The following is a 24,371-nucleotide window of genomic DNA, read 5'->3' as shown; positions in this document are numbered from 1 at the left end:
AATATATTTCTGTTTTCAAAATTATGGTTTTAACTAATGGAAAAATGTGAGAATCCCTGAATTTGTGCTAGGTCTCACTGGAACTAATAGTCTGAAAACCTTGAGATTTTTTGGCAGTTTTTACCCTGCACTTAATTTGGAAATTCAGTTTCATAGCGCATACAGTATTTGGTTGCTGTGTAGATGGGGGGACAGAAGGGATTTGCTACAAACCGTAAGAACTCAGTGGAGGTGTGTGTATCATCAGTAATTTTTTTTTGAGAATTTAAGGCCAACGGATAAGCCAGATTGCTCTAGCAACCCTGCAGACTTGAGACCATTATCTTTCATCTAGTTACTTTGGAAGTGCGCTACCCTGTGGCTGTGGTCAACACTTTCTGCTGCTGTTGGCTTGGGTGCTGAATGAAACCAGCATCGGGACAGCAGAAGTTTTGTTCTTCCTGTGGCCTGGTTGTGGTTTTTCACCACGTTTTGAAAAGTATAAGGAATGGTGTTCTACAGAGTAACATCAAGAGCATCGTTTTGGTTTTTAGAGGTATGTATTTAAGTGTATTTTTAAAGAGTCTTTTATCTTTTTCTGTGCATTCTGCTGCATGCCAATAACGGCCGGCACTATTCAGCACTGGTGAGGCCACGCCTGGAGTCCTGGGTCCAGTTCTGGGCTCCACAGTACGAGAGAGATGGGGACATACTGGAAAGTGTCCAGCAAAGGGCCACGAAGATAATGGAGGGTGGAGCATCTCTTGTGTGAGGAGAGGCTGAGAGAGCTGGGACTGTTCAGCCTGGAGAAGAGAAGGCTCGGGGAGATCTCATCAATGTTTGTAAATACCTGAGGGGAGGGTGCAAAGAGGAGGGAGCCAGGCTCTGCTCAGTGGTGCCTAATGCCAGGACTAGAGACAATGGGCACAAACTGAAACACGGGAGGTTCCCTCTGATCATCAGGAAACATTATTTCACTGTGAGGGTGACCGAGCTCTGGCACAGGTTGCCCAGGGAAGCTGGGGAGTCTCTGTCCTTGGAGATACTAAAAGCCGTCTGGACATGGTCCTGGGCAACTGGCTCTAGGTGACCCCGCTTGAACAATTGAGGGTGGACCAGACGACGTCCAGAGAGATCCCTTCCAACCTCAGCCGTTCTGTGATTCTGTAGTAAATATCCTATTTATGCTCCCTGTTAAAATTAAGTGTCGGAAGGATTTTTGTTTTCACCACCTCGGCAACAGTAGCTAGTGGAATCCCATAACCATTTCCATAGATGTGACAAGGATTTATCTCTGTATTTTCCTGAAAGGGCTGCCTCATCCTGATTTTCATTCTAAAGGAGTTGGGGAAGGTAACTTGTTCTCCGTCCTCCTCTGTCAGAATGGAGATCTGTTACTTGTTTGTGGAGTACACTGTAGGCTAATACTGATGCTGCAAGAGGAGGAACACTTGGTATCGGCCACGTGAGTCAACCGCAGCCTGCAGATCTTTCCCATAACTGCCTGTCCTAGAGCAAATAGAGCCTCTCTCATCAAGCAGGCAGAAATTGTTTGGCCTTGCGGTTTTCTGCCTCATGTCTGCTTTTTACCTGTGGTTGGCAGGAAGAACTGAGGCCGAAGAAGAAGCGTTCCAATGGAGCGGGTGTCAAACCAGGCAGAAACTTTTCTGCTGGTTGGAGCAATTGATCTTTGAGACGTTTGGTCAGGAGCTGTAGGGAAGTTGTGGCAGTGATTTGGGCCCTGTTGCTATTTGGCCATACAGTCCAAGGAATAGACTTGTCTGACAAGTACTTTCTATTTCTAATTGTACCTTTAACATACATAGAGGACTTAACACTTCACATATCATATAGATCTTCAGTACTCGCTCCAAGAGTTTTAAAAGGGCTCTTAAGCATCAAAGATGCTACTCTAAGGGTAGAGGCTTAATCTTTGAATGAGTCACACAAACACTGTGCTAACACGCTAAGCAGTGAAGGAAAAACGCTATTAATCCCATTTTTTACATGCAGTTATGCCACGGCGCCTGTGAAAAAGGCTTTTGCAACAGTTCTTTCTTTGACGAAACTCTCTGAGCCCCCTTTCCTAGCATTCAGCCTGCCCCTCCACCCTCTCTAATCAACAAACTTCTCATAAGCCAGTGTATACAAAATTAAATGGGAACATGCCTGAGCAAGAAATGCAAAGCTAGTTGATGAGTATTCATAACCACCATTGTGGTTGTGAATAAATAAATGCCCTCACTGTAAACCATTCCAGTTTTGAACTCTCACACGTTGGCCTTCAAGAAAATAATATGCTTCACCTAGTGTACCAGGTGTTCTTTTAAAAACTACGTTGGTGAAGTCAGGGAATAATTAAGCATCAGAAACTAAATAGCAGTTAAGATTTCACAGGCAGTTGACATCAGACAAACATCTTGCCATGAGTGTGAGTATTTTTTCCAAAATAAGCCTCTTGGTTTGATCATGTTGGCTGACTGAAAAAGTACTTGTCGGAAACAAGCCTGAGAGCCCAGATCTGCACTTCTCCTGGAAATCAAGTGTCAGGGATTCACTAGACACAAACTAAGTGGCAAACTGCAGTTTCCCTGCCCGCCCTGTTCCCACTAAGCCATGCCTGTTTCAGAGCTGTTAATTTTCTTTTGCTCCCATTTCATGAACAACTTAGTTCCTTTTGTGCTTTCTGCCATACATCTGCTCTGTGGAGCACAACTGAAACTGTCTGGACCTCCGTGACCTATGTTTCAGGCTTGAAGAAGGATCTTGGTGTATACTGTTCCCCGATGGTATTATTTGATCTAACAAAATACTGCTTTTGCCAACAACCTGCAGTAGCACTATTACAATTTGTTTTCATAAAATACTGAACTTTTAAAAATCTGTCCACTAAGGAAACCGAGCTGTTAGACAATATTTTCCTTTTTTGAACCTATACACTGTGGCAGTGTGCTTTTTGTTTATATTTCCAAACATATCTAAGATCGGTTCCAGTCATTTTTTACATTTGAGTGCTTGCCTTTAAATTGCCAACCTTTAATATTTGTCATGTTGGCAGTTGAACAGCAGTTATTTTTTTCCTTGTGTAAATGAATAGCCACGTTAGTTAATAAAATGTCTTTTAATATGTATTATGATTTTATTTACAACTGTCAATATTTTAATAGTTGGGTTAAGTTCTGTTTTTTCCTAAATATTTAAACGAATGCTGGTTTTCCTTAAGTATAGGGAAACACTGTAAGAAAACTTTTGCCACGAAGAGTTGTGCTGACTGTCTGGATGCCTGAGAGTAAGGTGCTATGGGGCATAAACAGCTTTAGGAAATGGGAAATGCTTTCCCATTTGTAAAATGGCGTGGCTTATTTCTTAGGTAAGAGAAAAGCGCAGCAAAATGTGTGAATGTTGAGTGATGCAGGAGAAGAGGAGGGAAGAAAAGGGTAAAAGAATTAAATTAATATGTAAACAAATTACACTCTTGGTCTGCTGATCAGTTTATTAATAATTTGTATTTCAATAGGTGGCTGAATCCCTTATTTATTATTGGCCATAAACGGAAGCTTGAAGAAGATGACATGTATAAAGTGCTGCCAGAGGATTCCTCGGAGAAGCTTGGAGAGGAATTGCAGTGGTAAGGAGAAAAATCGTTGTTCTCTTCCATTGTATTTCTGCTGATGAAGGCAAGAGTTTTATTCCTATTCTAAAAATTAAGAGAGGTTGTTGTAAAGTTTAACAAGGTCTACTGTTAAAAATGCTGAAGAGCTAAGAGTAATATTTAGAACTTGTTTACCATGGAAGCATTTTAATTTTTTCAAGTTACACATAATGAAAATGTATTAGAATATTTCCATTATGTCATTTATAATTAATATGACACTTTGCAGAATGCTTGGAAAAGAAAGACTTTTCATCAACTGTTACTGCAGTAATCCTTAATAAATTAATGTGAGTCTTCTGGTCTGTGGTAGAATAGCTATGGAAACTTTTAAAATAAAAGTAGGGGAAGAAGTTTTAGGTTTTTTTGTTGTTGTTTTTGAGCACAAGCTGAATTAAGTGAGAGCTGTGTACGCTTTATATATGTGTGTATATAGAGATATGTATGTTGAAAATATGCCAGTCTTTGGCAAAGTGGATGAAATGCCTTGGACGTCTAAAAGCTTGCATCTAGGAGGTATTTTTATTTTGTTATAAATACTCTTTCATGGACTGTGTACCAATTCATGTAATCATGAGCCCAGGAGGATCTCTCTCTTTTTCTTTTAGTAGTGAAATATCTTCCAAGAATAACCATTTATGTAAATTGTCTTGAACCTTGTAATAGAGAAGATTTTTCTCTTTGAATAATCTTTTGTTAAATATAATTAGAAGAAGAGGTGTCTCCTAATGAAAGATGGCCCCTGTACTAAGAAAATTGCTATTTCTTGCCTTTACGCTGAAGGTAGAGCAAATCAACTTTCCTAATAGTTTGGTTGGATGAGAGATTCTTCAAGAAGTACAAAAGAATCCCAAAACAAAAGGTTGTGACCAGGTCTTATATCACCCTGCTCTGGCTGAGTTAAGTAAAGAAAGAGGGACAGCGATAGGCTCATAGGAGTGCAGCTTTTAACATCTTTCTAGCTGGAGAGCTTTGCCAAATTCCGCGGCTGTCTTGAAGCAGTACAGGGAGTTCGCTGTGGAGGAAGATGGACTCTTTCCAGTGATTCTTACAGTAAAAGCACACACTTTCCATGAGTCAGGAAATGGTAGAAAATACAGCATGCAAAAAAAAAAAATGAGAGGTTTTTAATTCTGCCGTGTACTTGGCCAAGAAGCAGAAAATATAATTCATAAATAGCTACCCAAGGAAGTAGCCTTTTCTCTTGGGCCAGCAAACCCCAGAATCTACACAGTTACAATTCTGATTCTGAAGCATTTAGACAATAACTTTATAATCCTTGTAGCAAAAAAGAGGATAAAAATAGAAAAAGTTTTGTTTTCCTATCCATACTGTGTGCTTCAAACTTGTGTGCCTTGTTACAAAATAATTTGGCTTTCGTGCCTTAGACTCATTTCAGCCCTCAGACTAGCAAGGTCAGAGGCCTGGCAGAAAATATTTAGCTGCTAGAAGCAAGGGGAGTATCCTGCCTGACAACAGTGTGCTTTAAGAAGTCTGCTTAAGTTCTGATACTTTCTTCTTAAAATCATGCTTGTTGTTACTGTCTTTGATTTTAATGTGAACAGATTGTGTCCTACTTGTGGGCAGGCACGCGGTAACGCAAAGGTATTCGCCCTTCTGCTGCTGCAATCCTTGCCTTCAGAGAGGCTTGGGGAGTGTAAAGTGACAAAACTGCTGCAGACAGTTCCTTCTGCTCTTGTGCCATATCTGCTTGTCCTCATCAAAGCACATGGTGGAAAAAAGAAAGGGCCAGACATGAGAAAGGGTTGTGCATCACAACCTTTCTGGGGAAGTGCAGAGCATGTAAGGACAGACACTACGTGCTGCCTCAGTTTAGTCCACAGTCAGGAGATCCTATGATAGTAGACTCTTAACTAAGGAGGGTGGCTGTCTGATCTGAGAGGAGGAAGAAAGAAAGGATTCCTCATCTACAAATGTGTCAAAGGCGATAGTAGTCAACAGTGGTGAATATAGAAGAGCAAATAGACCTATAATATTAAGTACAATGTGTTTATGTGAATGAGAAACCATGACTACCTGTTAAGTTCTTTTATATTATTTTTGTGACCACGGCAATCTGTCTGTATGTCTGAAAGTATCTTATTCCAGGAAATTGCCTTATGATTTTACTTCTGTCCTCCAGCGTGTTTGCATTTTGTTTGTCAGGTACTGGGATAAAGAAGTGCAAAAAGCAAAAAAGAGAGGAAAACAGCCACATTTAACAAAAGCCATTATTCTTTGTTACTGGAAATCCTATTTAGTTTTTGGAATTTTCACAATGATTGAGGTAAGTGGTGTAAAATGTCACACAATGCACTTCTTAGCTAACAGCAATGTGAAACTTGGCCTCTTAAACTGCATGATACATACTGGTGACTTCATGCTGGGTTGCTCAGAGAATCTGTAAGGTTCATGTACTCTCTCAGAAAAGTAAAACAGAGCTACAGCCCTGTAGAGACTGAAAAATTGAGTCATAACTGTGGGATTAGGGATGTGGAACAAGATTGCTGATTTCAGTGCAATATTTTTGAGACATTACAAGCCATTGACTTGCTTTGTAAAGCCACTGACTTGCTTTGTAGGGCTTAGCTATATTCTATGTATTGGAGTGGGGTGCCCCATAGAAAAAGGGGTTTTTGTTTATGTTAATGACTGTGAAGGAGACACTGTCATCTTTAAAAATGAAAGTGTAATATGTATTCATGCAGTTTTTATAACATCAAAATTTGTATTAGTGATTGAGAGAGTTCTTTTTAAAGATTCAGTTAAATTTTAATGTGGCACATATTTTTTTTTGGATTATGTGCTGATAAAAATTGGCTTAACATTTTAGAGCACAATAAAGACAGAAATAACAGGGGATGTGAACTTGCAGCAGTATTTGGCTCATGTTTGCCTGGTTGTAAACTTGGGTAGCATGGTATGATGTGAAATTGTTAATAATTTCCCCCCCCCCCCTTTTTTTTTTTTTCAGGAAACCCTCAAAATAATTCAGCCAATATTTTTGGGAAAAATTATTAATTATTTTGAAAACTATGATTCCTCAGATGAAGTACCTTTGAATTTTGCATATTGCTACGCAGCTGCTCTGTCTGTGTGCACGCTTATTCTAGCTATAATGCACCACTTATACTTCTATCATGTACAGCGAGCTGGCATGAAGCTGAGGGTAGCTATGTGCCATATGATTTATCGGAAGGTAAGCAAACCTGTTCACAGGTATATTTGGCGTTTGACAGCTATTTCATTAGAGGAGTTTAAAAATGCAGTTATTTGTTATGTTCCTGCTTGCAATTCCATTGAAGTTACTCATTTGTAGAAATGTAATGCGTACTAATATGGATCAGACCTTAAATGTATATATGTGCTTTTGCTCTCTCTTTGGTAATGCGGTGTCTGAATGACAACTTCAGTCCTCCTAGCGAAGGTGGTGAATTAAATAGCCCTAAAGCCTAGAAGGAGCTGCTGATTTTCACCTGCTCGTGCTGTTGGAGAGGAGCCCCCTCCTTGCTGGTGGAAGGGTTGTGTGCTGGAGTGGTAAGAGGCTGTCAGCGTGCAGCAGGAGAGGGGCAGAGCTCCCAGGGGACGGTGGCAGTTACTCAGCCCTGCAGTTTCATCCCCGGGGAGGACGTTATGCTTGGCTGTCACCATCTGCTTCAGCGCGCTCAGTTGCCTGGGAATTGCTTCCCTGTCCAATTTCCCCCTTCCCTGGCTCTGTGGTGGTTAATGGTGGGATTTATTTATATTTTATTCCAGTGGTGCTGTAGAAGTAGTGATTGCCTGCCTTGTGGGTCAGAGAGGCTGCCCCGTCTCTCAGGGCATCCATCAGGTTATTCCAGGGAGAGGCTGCAGTACTGTTGTTGCCCCATCCAGGCTGGTGGGGATGGATGCTCAACATCTTACAGGCAGGTCCCTTTAGTATCCCTCCTACCTGGAGGGGGAAGAAAGAGAAGAGTGGGCAGAGGAGGGATGGTTCAGAATCAAGCTGAATCCTAAAGGTAGGGTAGAGCTGTTTCTTACGATCAGTTACTGGTTTTACTGTGGGAGCACTGAAGTCCTTCATTAAAGCCAATGAAGTGTGAGAAGGGTTGTATGTTCAGTAAGCTGCTGTCCTTGAGTACACATGAAGCCGAGGCCGTGTCAGATGGAAAGTGGAACAAGAGAAGTTATGGATATTACCTACAGGAAGGAGTTGAGCTTCACCCAGGATGAAATGCTGGCCTTGGTGTGCTATGGGGAGCAAGCAACCCAGTTGTAAATGTCTGCTTCCCTCTTCCGAAGCTATTGGTAATACCTAAACCATTGAGCCTGTCTCTGCTTCCAAGCAGCAAGTCTCTGCTGGGGACGCTAGATGGGAAAATAACCTATTTTGCTAGAATTCTGACCTGCTGGTCTTGCCTCAACAAAGAAGTGTAATTGAAGGATAAGGACTGTAAAGTTTCTTTAGAGTGTAGAGAAATCCATGTTATTTTAGCGATAAAATATAGGTATCGTCCACTTAAGGCAAACACTTGTACTACTGGTATAGGTCATCCGAAGGTTTTGGGCAAAGCAGTAAAGTGAGGAGAGTAAAAATGGCCCCATTGTAAGTGTTGATTGCTTTTCGTGCGCATATTTATTCTCCTCCCTCTTCTGATACCTTGGAAATTATCCTTTGGGAGCTCGGCTCTAACATGGCACATTGCTTTCTTGTACATAAACATCTCTCTAAGGTATTAATTTACTAAACTGATTATCATAACAGTTTGAAATTCATGAAATATGTATATAGCAATGTTGTTTGTTGCTGTGTTGATATTAGCTTAGAAGCTTGGAAAAGAAATGTTCATAATGTGCACCCTTATTTCTAGAGGTGTGATTAAATGGAAAATTAATCTCCCTTCATCTCATAAATGTTTACTCATGAGGGTGAAGGCTGAGGTCACACTAAAACATCGATAAACCTTTCTAATCATTTTGTCTTCATTATCTGAGGCTTATAAATAGGTCATACTTTATCTTCATATATGCTTTTTGAAAGAATCTGGATGCTAATTTACCATCACTTTTGCAGTGTTTGTTAATTGCTCTAGTAAATAAAAACTCGGATTTGCAAGAATGAATGGTTTGAGAACTTCAAATGGTCAGAATTCTTAAGTTTTAGACTCTTTTTCATTTCCTGGAAAGTTAAAATCTCATCTGCAAAAAGCCCGTATTCAGACTCCCAAGATGTTTGATGTTTTATGATCAGTAAGAAGTATTACTGATGCACGCAGGAAACTTGTAACAAAAATGAAAATGGAATCTGTCTCGGGAATTACAATCTCATGTTTCAAAACCAAAAGCTTACTTATGGGAGGCTGATTTTTTTTTTATTTTTTTTTTAAAAGACTTAACTTTTAGAAGTTCTTTGAGGTTCAGAATAAACACTAAAGCAGTTTAAGCTGTGGAATAGTTGGTTGAGACAGAAAGCAGCCAAAAAGGTGTCAGGAGTTATTTGGCTGAACAGTTACATTATTCCTTTCTATGGTCAGGTCTCCCTTTTTAATGTGCTTTTGATTTAATGATTTGGGGCAGGGAGACATTAAAACTCTTAAGATGGGAGTACAGAAGGCAAATAGTGGTTAAAGAATTGGAATTTGGCCTGTGCAGTTACATCTGGGGGGGAAAAAAAGCTTAACCTAAGACATCAAGTGTACAAACTGCTCTCATTATTTCATGTAATTAAAACCTATTTTCCATGAGAAAGTGTGCTTGTTGGGAAATATATCTGTACAGAAAGTTTACAGACAAAAGCAAGCAGCTTTTTGTGCTGAAAAAAGACAGATAATTGGCAAACGTAAAATAAAATGTAAATTCAAGCTACAGTTGCTTTTTAAAAGGTGTGTGGCTCTAGATAATCTTCAGTATTATTTCTCACCTTTGGTGTAAATTTATGTGTTATGATCAAAGCAGTATTTAAAGCCACAGTGTACTGGCTTTGGCTGGGATAGAACTAATTTTCTTCACAGCAGCTCGTATGGTGCTGTGTTTCAGATGTAGTACAAAGGAAAAGTACCAAACTGGGACTTTTTGGTAGAAATTGGTTATAGAAGTAAAACTGCTGCTTTGTGTCCAATGTTTCCATTTCCTTCTGTATGCTTTGCAGTCCAGACAGGTCTGTTCAGCCAGGAAAATGTAAGGCTTGTTTCACTTTAAAAGAAAAATAAAATAAAAAATCAAAACCCAGTGCTACTTCAAAAGTCGTTTTGAAACAGGAAGAGAAGAAAAGACTAAAATTGCATTGCCACTGACATTGGGAATGGCTGTCTCTTCCCTGAGAAGACAAATCAGTCACAGGCCAGCACCCTCCTCTTGGTTCAGATACTTGCATGGTTCCTCCTGAGACTGTCTTGCTCAAAATGAACCGGGCAAGTACATTTTGAAACTGTTTTTGCTGCCCATGTCTGGAATAGCTAGGAAGAGGTCAGAAAAGTGACTCAGGTGGCGGGTCCGAGACAGACCCAGGCTGTGGGCCACCAGCAGGACACCAGTGCAGTGTTCTCCTGGCTGGCTCAGGTGGACCTCAAACAGCAGGTATGTCTGCGTCCTCCTAAAGGAGCACATAGCAGCAGGTGCCGTCAACACACCCTGGTGGGCAACTTCTTCAAACAGGCATCACTTGATCTCCTGTGGTCTCAGATATCTAACAGCGTTTCTAGGAGCTTATCAACCTTGATTTTTGGTGTGGAGTAAACACAGTGGAAACATGGATGTGCTGTGGCTGCGTTACCCTGCAGGCAGCTTCACGTCGGATTTCACATGTACAAGACAAAAATGGCTTAAGACGGGGAATGAAGCAATGGTTCTCTCAAATAATTCAGTCTTGTCTCTCATACCCAGTATCCTGGATTTATTACTGGAATATCGGAGGCATTTTCTTAGTGGCGTTTTAAATGTTTCTGCCTGCTGGTTTCCTGCCTGCTTCAGTGCCTTTACCTGCAGAGCGTTTGAGACATGTTTTGGAAGGGTGCAGGGTGCTTCACCCCATGCTCCCTTATCAAGTCCTGTCCTGTTAGCTGCATTCCTCGGGACAAACAGTTCTTTGTGTCAGGGGTAGCAAGTTAATCTTGGTGTGAGATCTTTTGGCTGGTCTCCTACAGGGGTGAACTATCTCCGTTACAGGAAAACGTATAATGTGTTTTGTGTATTTCTTTTTTTACCTCTGCTGCAAAACCACGTTTTCTTTCTAGCAGGTGTAGAAGGAAGCAGGGACTGTTATCTGCATCTCTGAGCTATTTAAGTTTGGATCTTTGCAGTAATGTTGAGACTGCATATTTCCAGATGTGATTTTTTTGGGGGAGGAATTTTATAATCACGTGCTATTTTCTACTGATTAGCTTATTTATTAACCTAATTAAAATATTTGATATTTCCTCTTGTTGCTTTTCATAGCATGTGCTAAACTTCATTTAATATAATTCAGAAATCTCACAAATTTACAAGAGTTATTAACAAGGGAAATACTTATTAATTTGTAAAGGGATATTAACTCTGATTTGCGAAGACAAAAAGCACAGTTTGCATTGTTAACAAGAACTGTTAGTGTAAAATGAATACCCTGGGGTTTTTGTCTTCAGGAATCTCATTCCAAACAGAATTCTTTCAATTGGCCAAACATTGTCCTGATTTTAATTTGGTCTTCAGGTGAAGTTTTCTGTTCCTGTTTTGAACAGATGCTTGTAATGTGGAGGAGAGCAATGCAAAGGAAGAGTTACAGGCGCTTTTGTTTAGTTTTAATAACTTGTTACATCGGTATTTTCCCATTTTTAATCGCTTCAGACATGAAGACAGTTATGGCACATCTGTTCTTGCAGTCCTACCCTAGACTTTTTTTTTTTTTTTTACACTCTCTTCTTCAGGACTTTCTTCAGAATACTTAACCTAACCCACATATTATCTAAGGTTCTTAAACTGTGACCAGATATTCTCAAGCAAAAACTGTGATGTGCCTTCAGCTTTTGCCTTGTATTGTTCTTTTGTATTGAATCTTCTGTGTATAGGGATACTGTGATCTATAAGCTGTAACAATTTGAGACTGTTCTGATTTTTTTAGGCACTTCGTCTCAGTAACGTAGCTATGGCAAAAACTACCACTGGTCAAATAGTAAATCTTCTGTCAAATGATGTGAACAAATTTGATCAGGTAAGAAGTATTACAGATCTTTGCAAGGGGCTTACAATTGTGGGGTTTGAGTTAAGAAGTTTTTGTTTCCAACTGGAGGTTAAGTGTTTCTGACAAACATTTCTTCTAGGTGTTTCTTGAACATCATAGGAAGAGAAATATTCTCTTAAAATAAGTAGAGCATGTTGCACAGGACATCATCCAGGCGGGCCTTGAATATCTCCAGAGAAGGAGACTCCACAACCCCACTGGGCTGCCTGTTCCAGTGCTCTGTCACCCTCAAAGTAAAGAGGTTCTTCCTCATATTCAACTGAAACCTCTTATGTTTCAGTTTGTGCCCATTGCCCCTCGTCCTGTTGCTGGACACCACTGAGAAGAGTCTGGCTCCATCCTTGTGACATCCACCCTTGAGATATTTGTACATGTTGATGAGATCCCCTCTCAGTCTTCTCTTCTTCAGGCTAAACAAGCTCAACTCTCTCAGCCTTTCGTCATAGGGGAGATGCTCCAGATAAAACAAAAACAGGGTGGAAGTTTGCTTACTGTCTGGAGGTTAGGCACTTCTGTGTACATTTAGTTCTCTCTGGTGCAGAATTATCACTGGATGCCTCAGTATCTGCCACAGGCAAAGGTGCTTCCTCAGCTTTGTGTTACTGGGTTTTAATTTTTTAGCTAAGACCAAAAGCTAACTTCGTTTCTTAACTGTTTGTCTAGGTAACAATTTTCTTGCACTTCTTGTGGGCTGGACCAATTCAAGCTGTAGCAGTAACAGTCCTTCTCTGGATGGAGATAGGCCCATCATGTCTTGCAGGAATGGCAGTTCTGATTATTCTTCTTCCTATCCAGACCTGCATTGGGAGACTTTTTTCTTCCCTAAGGTAAGATTGCACATGCTGTGTTGTGGGTATTTGCTGTCCTGGTTTTAAAATGTGCATACTGGGTAGAGGTGGAGTACTGCTCTGTCTGAGATCAGCTCCTGTCTGGCGAGGCTTTTTGTGTTGTCTTTTATCTTTGCCGATGTTTTTCATAGTTGCTAATGTGAGATTTCTGAATTCCTGTTTAGAGACTTGAACTCATCTGCTTCCAGACATGTTGAAAATATCTGCTACTCATTAGCTGTCCAGTATATTAAAATAGTTGGGCTACTTCTGTAGCTACCTTGCTGTAGATCTTGGCATAGGATTGCGTAACTCCTTGAGCTTTGCCTTCGTGCGTTGATGCTTAGGGAGTGGCTACTAGAAAGGCAATACTGTCAGTCCTGCCATAAGTTTGACTTACTGGGGTGATACAGGAGTTGCAGCAGAAAGCTCTGAAGGTTTCATGTTCAAAGATCTTGCTCTCTCTCCTCCAACACAAAGATGTAGAGAGGAAAAAGGGGAAGGAACTGAGAGAGGAAGGAAGAAGAAAAATTATGATGGTGGTTTTGACGCCAGCTATGAGGTTTCTAACTACAGGGTCCTAGGCTATGGAGATACAAAATGAGTTTGCAGTAATTTTCCATGATCAGACAACCTTATTTTGTTTTTCTGTGACTGCCCTTAAAAAAAAGTTGCCTCAAGTGTGAATATTGAATGGTCTTCAATGTTTTTGCTTCCTAACTTTCTTTTTCTTTTGTAGTTAATCATGCACTACTTACATCATGAGTTTATAAATGTCTTTTGCATTTAAATGGGAATACTTTTGTGTTCCTTCAGTGTGTACACATATGCTTGGTAGTGTTATGCATCTGTGTTGCGTTTGTATTCAGGGTGAATGGGTTCCTTCTAGATCTTTGGATAAGTAAAACTTTTTTTAGTGAGTTACTGTTGTTTTCAAGTTGTATTTTAAGATAGGTTTTCCAGAGGTATTGAGACTGGCATTGCCATTGCATGGCTAGGTATGAAGAGAGAGCTGAGAATTACAAAATGAGACCAACTCGTAGACTTTCTTCGATTTGTAACCACTGTGATAGTTACTATGCTCATGTGCTGTTTCTCAAATAATGAGCCATTCAGTGTTCTCTGTCAAATTCTTAGTTTTTTTTATGATAAAACACTTCCAATCTATTCTTACATGTGCATTTTCACTGCATGTGTAATATGCATACATGAGTATCAAGTTACTTCACTGCTGGGTTTCTTGAGTTTTAAATTTTTGAGACTTTGAGCTTTGAGTCAATAGTTAAAATACTTAGCCCATAACTAGTGCCTTATCCATGGTGGTAAGCAATATTATCCCCATTTTACAGATGGGAAACTGAGGCATAAAGAGATTAAGGGACTTGTCCAGGGTCAGACAACAAGGTGACAAAAATCTCTTCTTGAAGGTATGTATTTTAAAAGCTAATCAGTGGCAGTGTAATGTTGTTTGGGTTTTTCCCCATTCATTGACAGCCACTTGTTTGGATGCAGTGCAAGGGAAAGAATTTGTTAACCAGAAGAGCTTTTGCTTGTCTACATGTGCACAGATCTTTGTATTTGTGAATAGAAATGTACGGTGAACAGAAGGAGTTAATGGAAAAACTGAAATAGATTCCAGCTCCATAATGATGAGTGTGTTCACGTGGCAGTTGCTGGGAATCTGCATGGATTTAAGGAAATCAGACTATGAAGAAGTAATTTAAGGATTAAAGCTTTTGCTAAAATCCAGGCACGCTCACTGTGGCAGCTAATTTGTGCTATTATTCAGCATTGTACTTGTGACCCAGTCTTGTAAATATGTGGACCAGTTCATGATGCAGGCATTAGCTTCAGTGCTGTAGGTGTTTGCAGAAATGGACTCAGTATCCTATGGAATGATATACGCTGTATTATGCAGTATTAGTTTTACCTGCACAAATACAAGAAGCTTTACAAAATATACATGACCTAATGTATTATTTGAGAAATAGTTCAGTTATTGGACTGAAGACCACTTTATATATCTATTTATTCACAAGAGCTCAACCCTTTCACTGCTTAGCCATGCAACTGCATTCTCATTTAAAGCCCTTTTAATTTTTTTTAAGAGAAAAACTATGTGGAACTGTTGTGTCAGACATGATTAAAACTCACCAAACATGCCTCATGAAAGCAAAAAGGAATTCTGCATCTTGCTTAATTTAGAATGGTTAGTAGTATCATAGAGGGGAGTTCTCAGACACTTGAAGAATTTTCCAGTCCTTTCCTATTGCATTCTTAAGCATGTTACGTGAGCGTGTGTTTCCCAGTCATCTTGATCTGCACGTACTCTGAACTTTATATTTTTAAAACTGGAGACATGTTTTCCTCTGCTGTAAATTGCCATCAGTATTCTGGAAGTCTGTGTACTTTAAACCGTTATATAGTATCTCTGAGGCTGGTATGTATGTACAATGTATGCATTTTGCAGTGCAGAGGAGTGTAACTTAAAAAAAAACCCAAAGAAAAATACACACAAACCCCCAACCTCTTGAACATTTTAAAGCAATTTGAAAGAGGGTGATTACTATGATAACATTTCATTGGGAAAACCAAAAAATTGGTGGTTTATGACAACTATAGCCTTTTTGATTCACACCGTTTAAAAAAGAAACCTCTGTTAGCTTTATTATTTTGAATCATCTTCAACCTTCTGTTACCTGGAGACCGAACCTAGAAGTTTGGTCTGAAAGGTGACTGTTCCGAAAGATCGCAGGTGAGAATTGTTTGCTGCTGCAGAGACATGAAGAACACATGCTAGATTTTGCCTTTTGCAGTGGCGGTGTGTGTATGGAGAAGAAAGGAGGAGCTCACACATTCTTTGAGGAATTGTTTTTCTTGTACTGTTCCTTTTTGGAAAGGGAAAAGAGGACTTATCAAAGATAATCTCATTCCATGTCAGTACGGTTGGTTTAGGCTAAGCTGTCTTCCTCAGTCTTAATAAGAAGCCTTGATTTTATTAGGGCGAAGTTCCCACATTTGTTTTGTCAGTTTTCTTGTATAAATATTTCTTAATATGCTGCTTCAGCCCTCCCAGTATTTACGGAATGCTGGTGTTGAGAAGTTTTTTTAAAATGATGAGCAGGTGCATGAAATTCTTTCTACTTAAGTGCTTAAAAGAAACACGGCTGTTTCTTCCAGAGCATCAGAGAAATCTTACCGGGGGCAGGTTAAGCTGACAAAACGCAGCCACCCCTTCTAAAGAGCTGCTTTTTTTTTAGTTTTTTTTTTTTTTAAATAGGATCTCTGAATCTTAGCTTTCATTGGTACATACAACAATAAATAATTTAGCAGGAAAAGGTATGCGTTATCAAAATAAGGCCTACCATAGCTCACTATGTGCGAAGCATGTTTGTTTACATGAATGAATTCAGAATTGTAATAGGCTTTATTAGCATGGTTTATGCATTCATTACATGGCTTTTAACTTTCAATGCTTTTTTCCTAATTAAAAGTATGACTTTATTATTTAATTATATATATATATTCCAGTTTGTTCATTAGTGCAAACATAATGTAGGACTAAAATAGCTATATTTACTTTAGTGTTAATTACAATTAATGCTTAAATAATAATTATTTATTAAACAAAACCGTATCTAGAATAGCTGTCCTAAATTATAGCTCCTGTATGGTTACTAAGTAATGTTTGCTTCAACTAGAGTTAATCTTCAAAGGAAACAAATGGAGGCCAGTTTCTTTAACAACATCAAAAGAGCCTTATGAAAAGGGTTGTTATTTTGGCATTTCAAAACAATTTTTAAAAGAAATTTTCTGATTTTTGTTTAGTTCTAAATTTAATATTGGTAAATTTTTTAAAGGTTTGGGTTTTTTTGTTTTTTTTTTGTACACAAATACGTTGTTTAAGGAATATCATGTGTTTGCGCAAGCTGACATATAATTCTAAACATTGAATCAACTCACAGTTCCCTGAGGGAATACCAGGAATGCAAACATACCAAATCTCTCTGCTGTGTGTCAGCTTTAAGATACTGTTTTAGGAAGACCCTTTAGTACAACTACAATTATATGAATCCTCTTTACAAGTAAAAGCAAAAACTTCATTAATATGAGTATGTTGTGCAATGGTAAATAGTCTCTCTTCTTTTGAGAATCTGAGAATTTTTACTTTGTGCTATTTACAGAAGCAAGACAGCTGCCTTAACAGATGTCAGGATAAGGACCATGAATGAAGTCATAAGTGGTATGAAGATAATAAAGATGTATGCTTGGGAAAAGTCATTTGCAGAACTTGTGAATGGTTTAAGAAGGTAATCCTGGAAAGATACAGCTTGGTATATGATCTCTATCTGTTTCCATTATTTTACATGTCACTAAGTGCATTATTTTGTGCTTTAAAGTGCAGTTTACTTGAACTTCTTCGGCTTTTTTTTTTTTTTTTAAACGTTCTATAGCAAGAGTGAAGGAATGAAAATATATCCTAAGGGGACAGAAGAAGAAAAAAACCCTTTGTTATTTATAAATTCTGAGGGTTTTTTATGTTTCCTTTTATGGTTGTGTTTAAAAGCAGCAACTAAAAACCTGTAATAGTTGTAACTGAACAATTTAATCCTTGCAGTCCTGTAAATAGCAAGGAACCAATAAGCAGACATTGCCCTTCTGAGAAATACATGGAATTTGACTTTATATCCGAAGTGGTAGCATCCTCAGATAGTGCTCTGCTTCCCTTTCTGCATTTTGAAATATTGTTCAAACCATCTGGGAAGCATGGAGGGGAGAAAGCCAGCAGCTCAACAATTGCCTAGCTGTTCAACTGGCAAGGCCAGCTGACTTTGGTATCCTAAGACATTTCATTTCAGAGGTCCGTCAGCATCTGATTAAAACTTACTCATAAATTTGATTTTTCAGTCAATATTTGCGCTTTTACCTGACAGTGTAAGAGCATTCAGTGCTAAAGGATAACTGTAGGAGTTCAGGTGCATATTTCTTATAATTTAATTTTCATGTTATGTCCTTCTCCAGCATATGAGTAGAATGTTGTTATCCTGCTCTAGATGATCTGATTTTTTTTTCTTTCTTTTTTTTTTTTTTTTTTTAATTTGGAATTCTTTTCCTTTACAAACTTTTAATTTGGACTCCTTTTCCTTTACATCCATGTGCAGGCTTGCAGACTTGCTAATGTTCCCTGAGACGTTTCTTCCCACGCACATAATCCTTTCCTCCTTCAGATTATGAGATCCTGTGCTGATTGAATGTTCTTGATTGATTGAAAGCTTTGCTTTCTTGCATGGAGCCAGAGAGGATATTTCTATATTGAAAGCTTCCTCAATGGGTGTATTCACATCACTAAACTTTAGATTTCCAAGTTCAACACCTCATTAAGATTAGAGGCTTCCTTTTCAGTGATAAAGAAATAATCTCTTCCAAAACACATCTTGAGCGCTCTTTCTTTTCTTTAGCTGCACTGTGGAAAACTGTAGTTAAAAGTCTTAAATTCATCAAGGTGATTTATTGCCCAGTATTTCCACAGCGGCCCTTGACAGTTGCTAAGACGACATCTGAAGTCCTCCATTGCTCTTTTTTCCTGTGGCTATCCGTATTAGTTTCCTTTTATATAATTCCACGCCCTAAGACAGTGTAGTATATTATATACAGCCTGCGGGTAGGCTGTAATTTATCTGATATTTATGGAGAGTAGCACAAAGGACTTGCTGATTATCCACAGATAGTGAGTGAGAGGATTGTTAAGGATTATTAGAGGGTGGGAAAAGAGTTTCATCCAGGATTGTAGAAGTAATTGAATTAGACCCAATTCAAATAGTTTACATACAAATGTTCTTTCACTGTACTCTGAAGATCAGAGATTGTGAGCCCTTAAGCTGAAAAAATAAGTCTTTGAAACTCTTTGAAAGTCTGTCAATTCAGCCAATTTGGCAAGTATAGTGGGAAAGTTGCTTAACTAGTTTTCCAGTAGCGCATCCTGCATCCTTCTCTCCATTAAGTCAGGACTTAATTTACTTCAAATTGTATAATCATAACTTGAGTTTCTAATCTTAGAATATAGTTCCAAGTGGAAGGTAGTCAAATGATCAAGATTTTCCCTGAGAATTGCCAGAATATTTGGGAAGAGAAATTAGGAATTGTTTCAGGATTTTTATATTCTGTATTATTTCAAGCAGATAAAATTACAATATATGGGGAACAACTAAGTTGTTATGGCTCTCTTGATAAAGAAATATTGTTGTTTTAATAAGAAGTTAAGCCTGATGGCATCCACGTTGTAGATAGTGCAGTAACATTTTGAGCATTGAACTTGATGAGTCATTTAGAAGTGGAAACTGAAATTTAACTGAAGTGGAAATTGAAAACATGCGCATCAGCAGCTTTTCAATTGCTGGAGGGAGACTTATGTGTCTGTGCAGTACTTCAGTCACTGTTTAGCTCGGGTAATGACTGGCAGAACAATTGGCCTCATGGATCAGTATTTTCTGAATTATAAACCAAAATTCCTAGAGCAAAAGAAGCCAGGAGCAGGGTCCAAATGGGGAAGGCTTTAGACTGAAATGAAAGGAAATAATGCAAATCCTGTGATCCAGCTTGAGGAGCAGCAGCTGAATAGTGGCAGATACTTGGGCCATGGGTGAACTCCTGATCTCTTGGAAGTTGCCCTGTTTTTTCAACTGCAGACTGGGTGTTGATCTTATCAGGAGTTTTGTGACTGAACTCTACTGGATTTTGATATTGGAAGGATAAGGGGTTTGTGTGTACTTGGCCTTTATATGGAAGTTTCTTCCTCTTTGCTCTTGTACGCAACCCAGAAAGATTCAAAGCAGATGAGAATCTGAATTAAAATACTAGTTTGACCAAAGCGGAAAAAGAGAGTGTTTTGGTTTTCTGTCTCTGAAAATTAATTGTTTTCTATTGCTACTAAGATACTAAATACAGTAATTCTCCTCGCTCAATTTCTAAGCCTTTAAAATTCTCTTTTGTTATTTACCATGTAACATACTTTCTTTAAAGTTCTTTACATGTGGGTTGGGGTGGTGCAGGGTTAGGGGAAAGGATATAAAAGTAAAACCCTGAGAGTGGGTTTCCCTCATCCTACTGTTGAGGGCAACTGTAATGAGAGAGACTGATGTGATTGATTGTATTTTGCCGTTTTAGGAAGGAGATTGCCATGGTTATGAAAAGCTCCTACCTTCGAGGACTGAACTTAGCCTCTTTCTTTGTGGCAAGCAAAATAACAGTGTTCATGACTTTCATGGCATATGTACTACTTGGCAACGTTATCTCTGCAAGTCGGGTGTTCGTTGCAGTGTCCCTGTACGGTGCAGTAAGACTGACAGTAACTCTCTTCTTCCCTGCGGCTGTTGAGAGAGTATCCGAGGCAGTGGTTAGCATACGACGAATCAAGGTATGGTTATTGATTTGAATGGTATGTGGATTTCTTCTCTTATTCTAACACTGGTTTAAAGTCACTGACAAAAGCAGCCTTATTTTAGTTTTGCGGTTTGGGATTTTTTTAATGAAATAACCTATTTTGAGAACTGAACGTGTTGCTGTGTATGCACGTGCAAAAACATGACATGCACTGTAGGGCTGGCTGAAACATAGGAGAAAAGTGTGCGTGCAAAGAGGTGTTGTAGACATTTTTGAAGTAAGAGGAACATGTGTACGGATATGCAGTTATGTTGGGATTGGGAGTTGGAGGACAGAGCAGGCAGATGGGAGCTGTAAGATTCATATTCCAGGCGCACTGCACTACCCTGTCAGCTGTGGAGGGCAAGTGTGAGCCCTAGCTGGTGTCTTGTGGCTGCTTTCAGTGCTGCAGTGAAGGCTCAAATTCAGAAAGGATGAACATCAGTAATGCTGCTGGGTTTGGCAGATGGACTTTATTTTGTTTGGTTTGCTGTGTTTAGTGTGTGTTGTGAGTAAAATAGTCACGTTTGCTGTATGTACCAATACTTTTGCATAAACTGCAAGAGTGAATAACTTAAATGCAAAATGTGTTTTGAATTTAAAACTTGAAAGATCCCAAATTGGCAGGTCATTGAAATACAGAATTAAAGCATGCCAGCCATTTTAGAACTTAATTTTGCAAAAAACCCAGGTTCATCTAAACAAACACTTCAGATGAAATCGTATGGCTTTGCATAGTGTCACTGTGCCGTTTGTTGATGAAAGTAGCTAAAAATCCCCTATTTTCTTCTCCATGTGCTCAAATGTACTAAATCAGGTTTTTTGTTGGTAAATTCTCTAACTGTACTAAGCCCGTGCAAAAAACTATGGTAATCTTTGCACTTCAAAGAAGTATTTTGTAAAAGGTGACGCAAATGAAGTTTGAAAAGTTTGCGTGTGAAAATCATGACCACAGCAATACTGTAGGCGTTAACACTTACTGCTACTGCTTAACCTAAACTGCTGGGGGGGAGAGAAGTGCTTGGGATACTGGATGCTGCACACTGTCTTTTCTGTACTCTCGTATACCCTGTGTTCAGCTGCAGGGCAGTGCTCTTTCAACAGATCTTTCAAGCTGTGCAGGTTAAGAGACATGGATGGCTGAAAAAGATGCCTTTTGAGTAGGAGAATGGCACTTGAGCAGAGGCAGTGATAATCTGTTCCTTTTTTTTTTTTTTCTCTTGTCTCTGTTTCCAGAGTATTCTAGCGGTCACATGATTTTGCTTCTGACAGCTGGTTCCAATTCCCTTGCACTTATGATTCCTTAAGGATGGTTTCTGGAAACCAGCTACAGAATTGAGGTTCATTGGGCAAACAATTGTCCTAATAAATCTGTAGCATCCTTGATGTCGTCACCATCTTCTTGGCTTCCATTTCCCAAACTGTTTCGGGGTTGGACGTTTTGCTACTGAATGACAAGAAGCTGCCTGACCAAAGATGTGGTTTTGAAATGTAAATAAAGGGAACGGAATTAGGAGAAGAGAGTGGGAAATATAGAAAAAAAATTATTAAGATGATGGCTAGGTGTATTTGGGCAAAACTGAATTTTTTTTTTTTTAAGAAGATGCTTTCCCTTAGGTTTTGTAGAACGAGAGAGGTTTTTGCACTGATATTAAAGTGCGCTTAGATGGGAGAAGGAAGCAGGAGATAACTGTGCTTCAAGTGACAATAAAGATGGATAGTCAGATGGGAAGTAGTAGCCTTTCCTACATATTAATTTATATGTACATATAGGAACTGTGTGGCAAAAAGAATAGCAGTCTCCTTATTGTGTTTTTTGCCTAATCGCTCTTTTCCCCTTACCCTAGTTACGCATCTGAGAGCTGGTCTGCATCTCTTGAAGCTCATTCACTCTTCTGTGATGGAGCAGTAGGCACAAGGTCCCCCTGTGAAACTAAAATGAGAGCTGTTGTTTTTTAGAGGGCTCTTTTGGCAGACACACAGAAAAGAGGATAAGTTTCAGCTGGGTACAGAAGACAGAGGTTTCTCTTTCAAGGATAAAGTCGTATCTCCAGCTAATGTTTGTTTCTCAGCATCTTGTGAATGGTAGCAACTTTATTTTTCACAGCATGGAAGATTATGAAGTACAAAAAGAATGGAAGGGTGTTTTAAGAGAACTTCCAAGAGTCGCTAAGGATTAAGTTATTTGTTGCATTTGAAAATTCTATTTCTAGTGTTGGTTTTTTTCCCCCACTGTTTAAAATTTATGGTGTTAACCATGTAACATTTTTCTTCATTTGTACTAGTTTTATTTGAAATTTTCCATACGTGATAGTGTAGCATTTTTGAGTTAAATGGCTAGCTAGGATTTATACCTGGGATGAATGCTACTGCTAGAAGAGAAATTCCTGGTAAACGCAGAAACAACAAAGGACTGATTCCTTGCTCGTAACTGCCATGGTATTTCAGCCATCATCTAAATCCAAATCACACTTCTGAGGTCTTTTCTCAAGCCACACACCCCAGTACTGATTTAGGCTGTATCTAGAGTTTCTTTCCCTGCCTACCACTCTCTTATCCCGAGTTCTTTTTTACACACATACCCGTTTGGGCCTGCCTATCTAAAACCACAGTCAGCAATACTCACCTGGCTGGAGAGCTCAGGCATGTGTGGCTTTGCACTTTTGCCTTTTACCGGAGATAGGTGTATATGTGCATTGGGTTTGCAGGCTGCTGCATTAAATCGCTTGACTTCTCACCGCTCTCTGAAACGATACCCACTAGCTGAAGTTTGAGCAGTACCTCTGTGCCTGCAAACACCTAGCAGTACTCTGCCTGCCCTCCCATGGCTCCTGACATTCTCCTTCTGCTTCCTCTTAGTTACTGACTTCTGTAAGTCTTCAGCAGGTATCTCATGTCTGCAGACTGTTAGCTCAGTACTTGTTTAACTAGTCTTGGCTCCTAAGGTCAAAACCTTCCTTCTTTTCTCAAACTATTGTCTGCTAGAACCTGTTTTAAGGTCTTTGTGCTCTGTGATTGAAACCATGATAGAATTTTTCTGGTTTTGTCTTAAAATCGTGCTGTTATCCTTGAAAGTCTTCTCTAGAATTTGCCCCTTTCCTTTCTAAATGTGTTTGAGCTATTATGTTCAGACAGTGTTCTGCAGCCTTTTTGTCACTTAGAGAATGCTTAACAGGGACAGTGGACAGCTTCTTACCATGTCCTCATTGTTCTTCTGAGCGAAACAACATAAGCCTTTACCATCAAAGCAACACCATAAGGTGTTGCAGTGAGGGTGTCACCTCTTGTGCATGGGAAGAGGGAGTCAAAGGATTGTATGATTTGCCAGTGTTTCAATGAAAAGACAGGGCAGGTTAAGGTCCATCTACTTCAGGAATTCTGTTTTATTGAGCAGGTGGTTGTTAAGAGTCCTGTTGTACTTTTATGCTATTAAATCTTTACTTTTGCAGGGGGGACACGACAACAGCTATTTAGAGGTACACAACAACAGCTAGTTAGTTAGAGGTACGCTGTTGAAGGAGTTGCGTGTTGCTTTGGAAATGTAATTCCTTGATCAATTTGTGGTTGGTTTTCTCCCCCCGTAATTCATGTTCTGTACGCTGCTTCCAAAAACATGTGCCTGGGTTCCTTTCCTACTCTCAGTCTCACAATAGGCAATATCCTATGCTTTTCTTTTATTGCAGAACTTTCTGATACTTGATGAGGTCTCACACTTCAAGCCACAACTGCATGGTAATAACGAGAATGCCATTCTTCATGTTCAGGATTTGACTTGCTCTTGGGATAAGGTAAATTTACTTCTACTAAATGTAAAGTATATTGGCGCTACAGGCATTTGAAGTCTAAAAAGCAGTGTGTCTGTGATGGTTTTTATTCCATCTTTTGTATATGAGAATCCTTTTAGTATGTTAAGCTAACTCTGTAGAATAGTACTGAAAACACTATCAAATACAACTTAAAAGTAGCTATTCCTGAATATTACACTAAATGAAAGTCTGTGCTTTTCTGTGTGAAAATATCTCTTGTTATTAAAAAATACTGTATTGTAGTTGAGATCCTTAACTTGGAATTAGGGACAGGCAGCACAGTAAGGTGGGCCTTAGCGCGTGGCTTTTTTTCCTGTGAACTGAATGCTGATCAGTCCATTAGTCTATAACCAGTACAATATTATACTTCTCATAACAGATTTGAAAGCTTTAGAGACTAGTCTACACATGTTTGTTACTGTGTATTTTAATTGAGACTGTTCAGCTACAAATTGTTCTCTGCTTAAAATGCACCAAACCCACCAAAATGACTA

The 24,371-nt window shown here is 39.1% G+C and overlaps 1 protein-coding gene across 1 annotated transcript in view; it reads left to right on the top strand.

The window, feature by feature from the left end:
• The window catches only part of ABCC4 (ATP binding cassette subfamily C member 4), a 154,296-nt gene that overhangs the window by 8,666 nt on the left and 121,259 nt on the right, over nt 1–24,371 (top strand). The window contains exons 2-9 of the mRNA XM_009634600.2: nt 3,497–3,607; nt 5,798–5,918; nt 6,606–6,830; nt 11,706–11,795; nt 12,489–12,652; nt 16,837–16,962; nt 19,817–20,066; nt 23,755–23,859. Of these exons, the coding sequence (XP_009632895.1) occupies nt 3,497–3,607; nt 5,798–5,918; nt 6,606–6,830; nt 11,706–11,795; nt 12,489–12,652; nt 16,837–16,962; nt 19,817–20,066; nt 23,755–23,859 (1,192 nt within the window). The remainder of the gene's footprint in view (nt 1–3,496; nt 3,608–5,797; nt 5,919–6,605; nt 6,831–11,705; nt 11,796–12,488; nt 12,653–16,836; nt 16,963–19,816; nt 20,067–23,754; nt 23,860–24,371) is intronic.

Source organism: Egretta garzetta, unplaced genomic scaffold, assembly GCF_000687185.1.
Source record: "Egretta garzetta isolate BGI_Z169 unplaced genomic scaffold, ASM68718v1 scaffold442, whole genome shotgun sequence".
NCBI classification, from domain to species: domain Eukaryota; kingdom Metazoa; phylum Chordata; class Aves; order Pelecaniformes; family Ardeidae; genus Egretta; species Egretta garzetta.
Note: the sequence above shows the minus strand (reverse complement) of the source record. Positions and strands in the feature narration are given on the sequence as shown.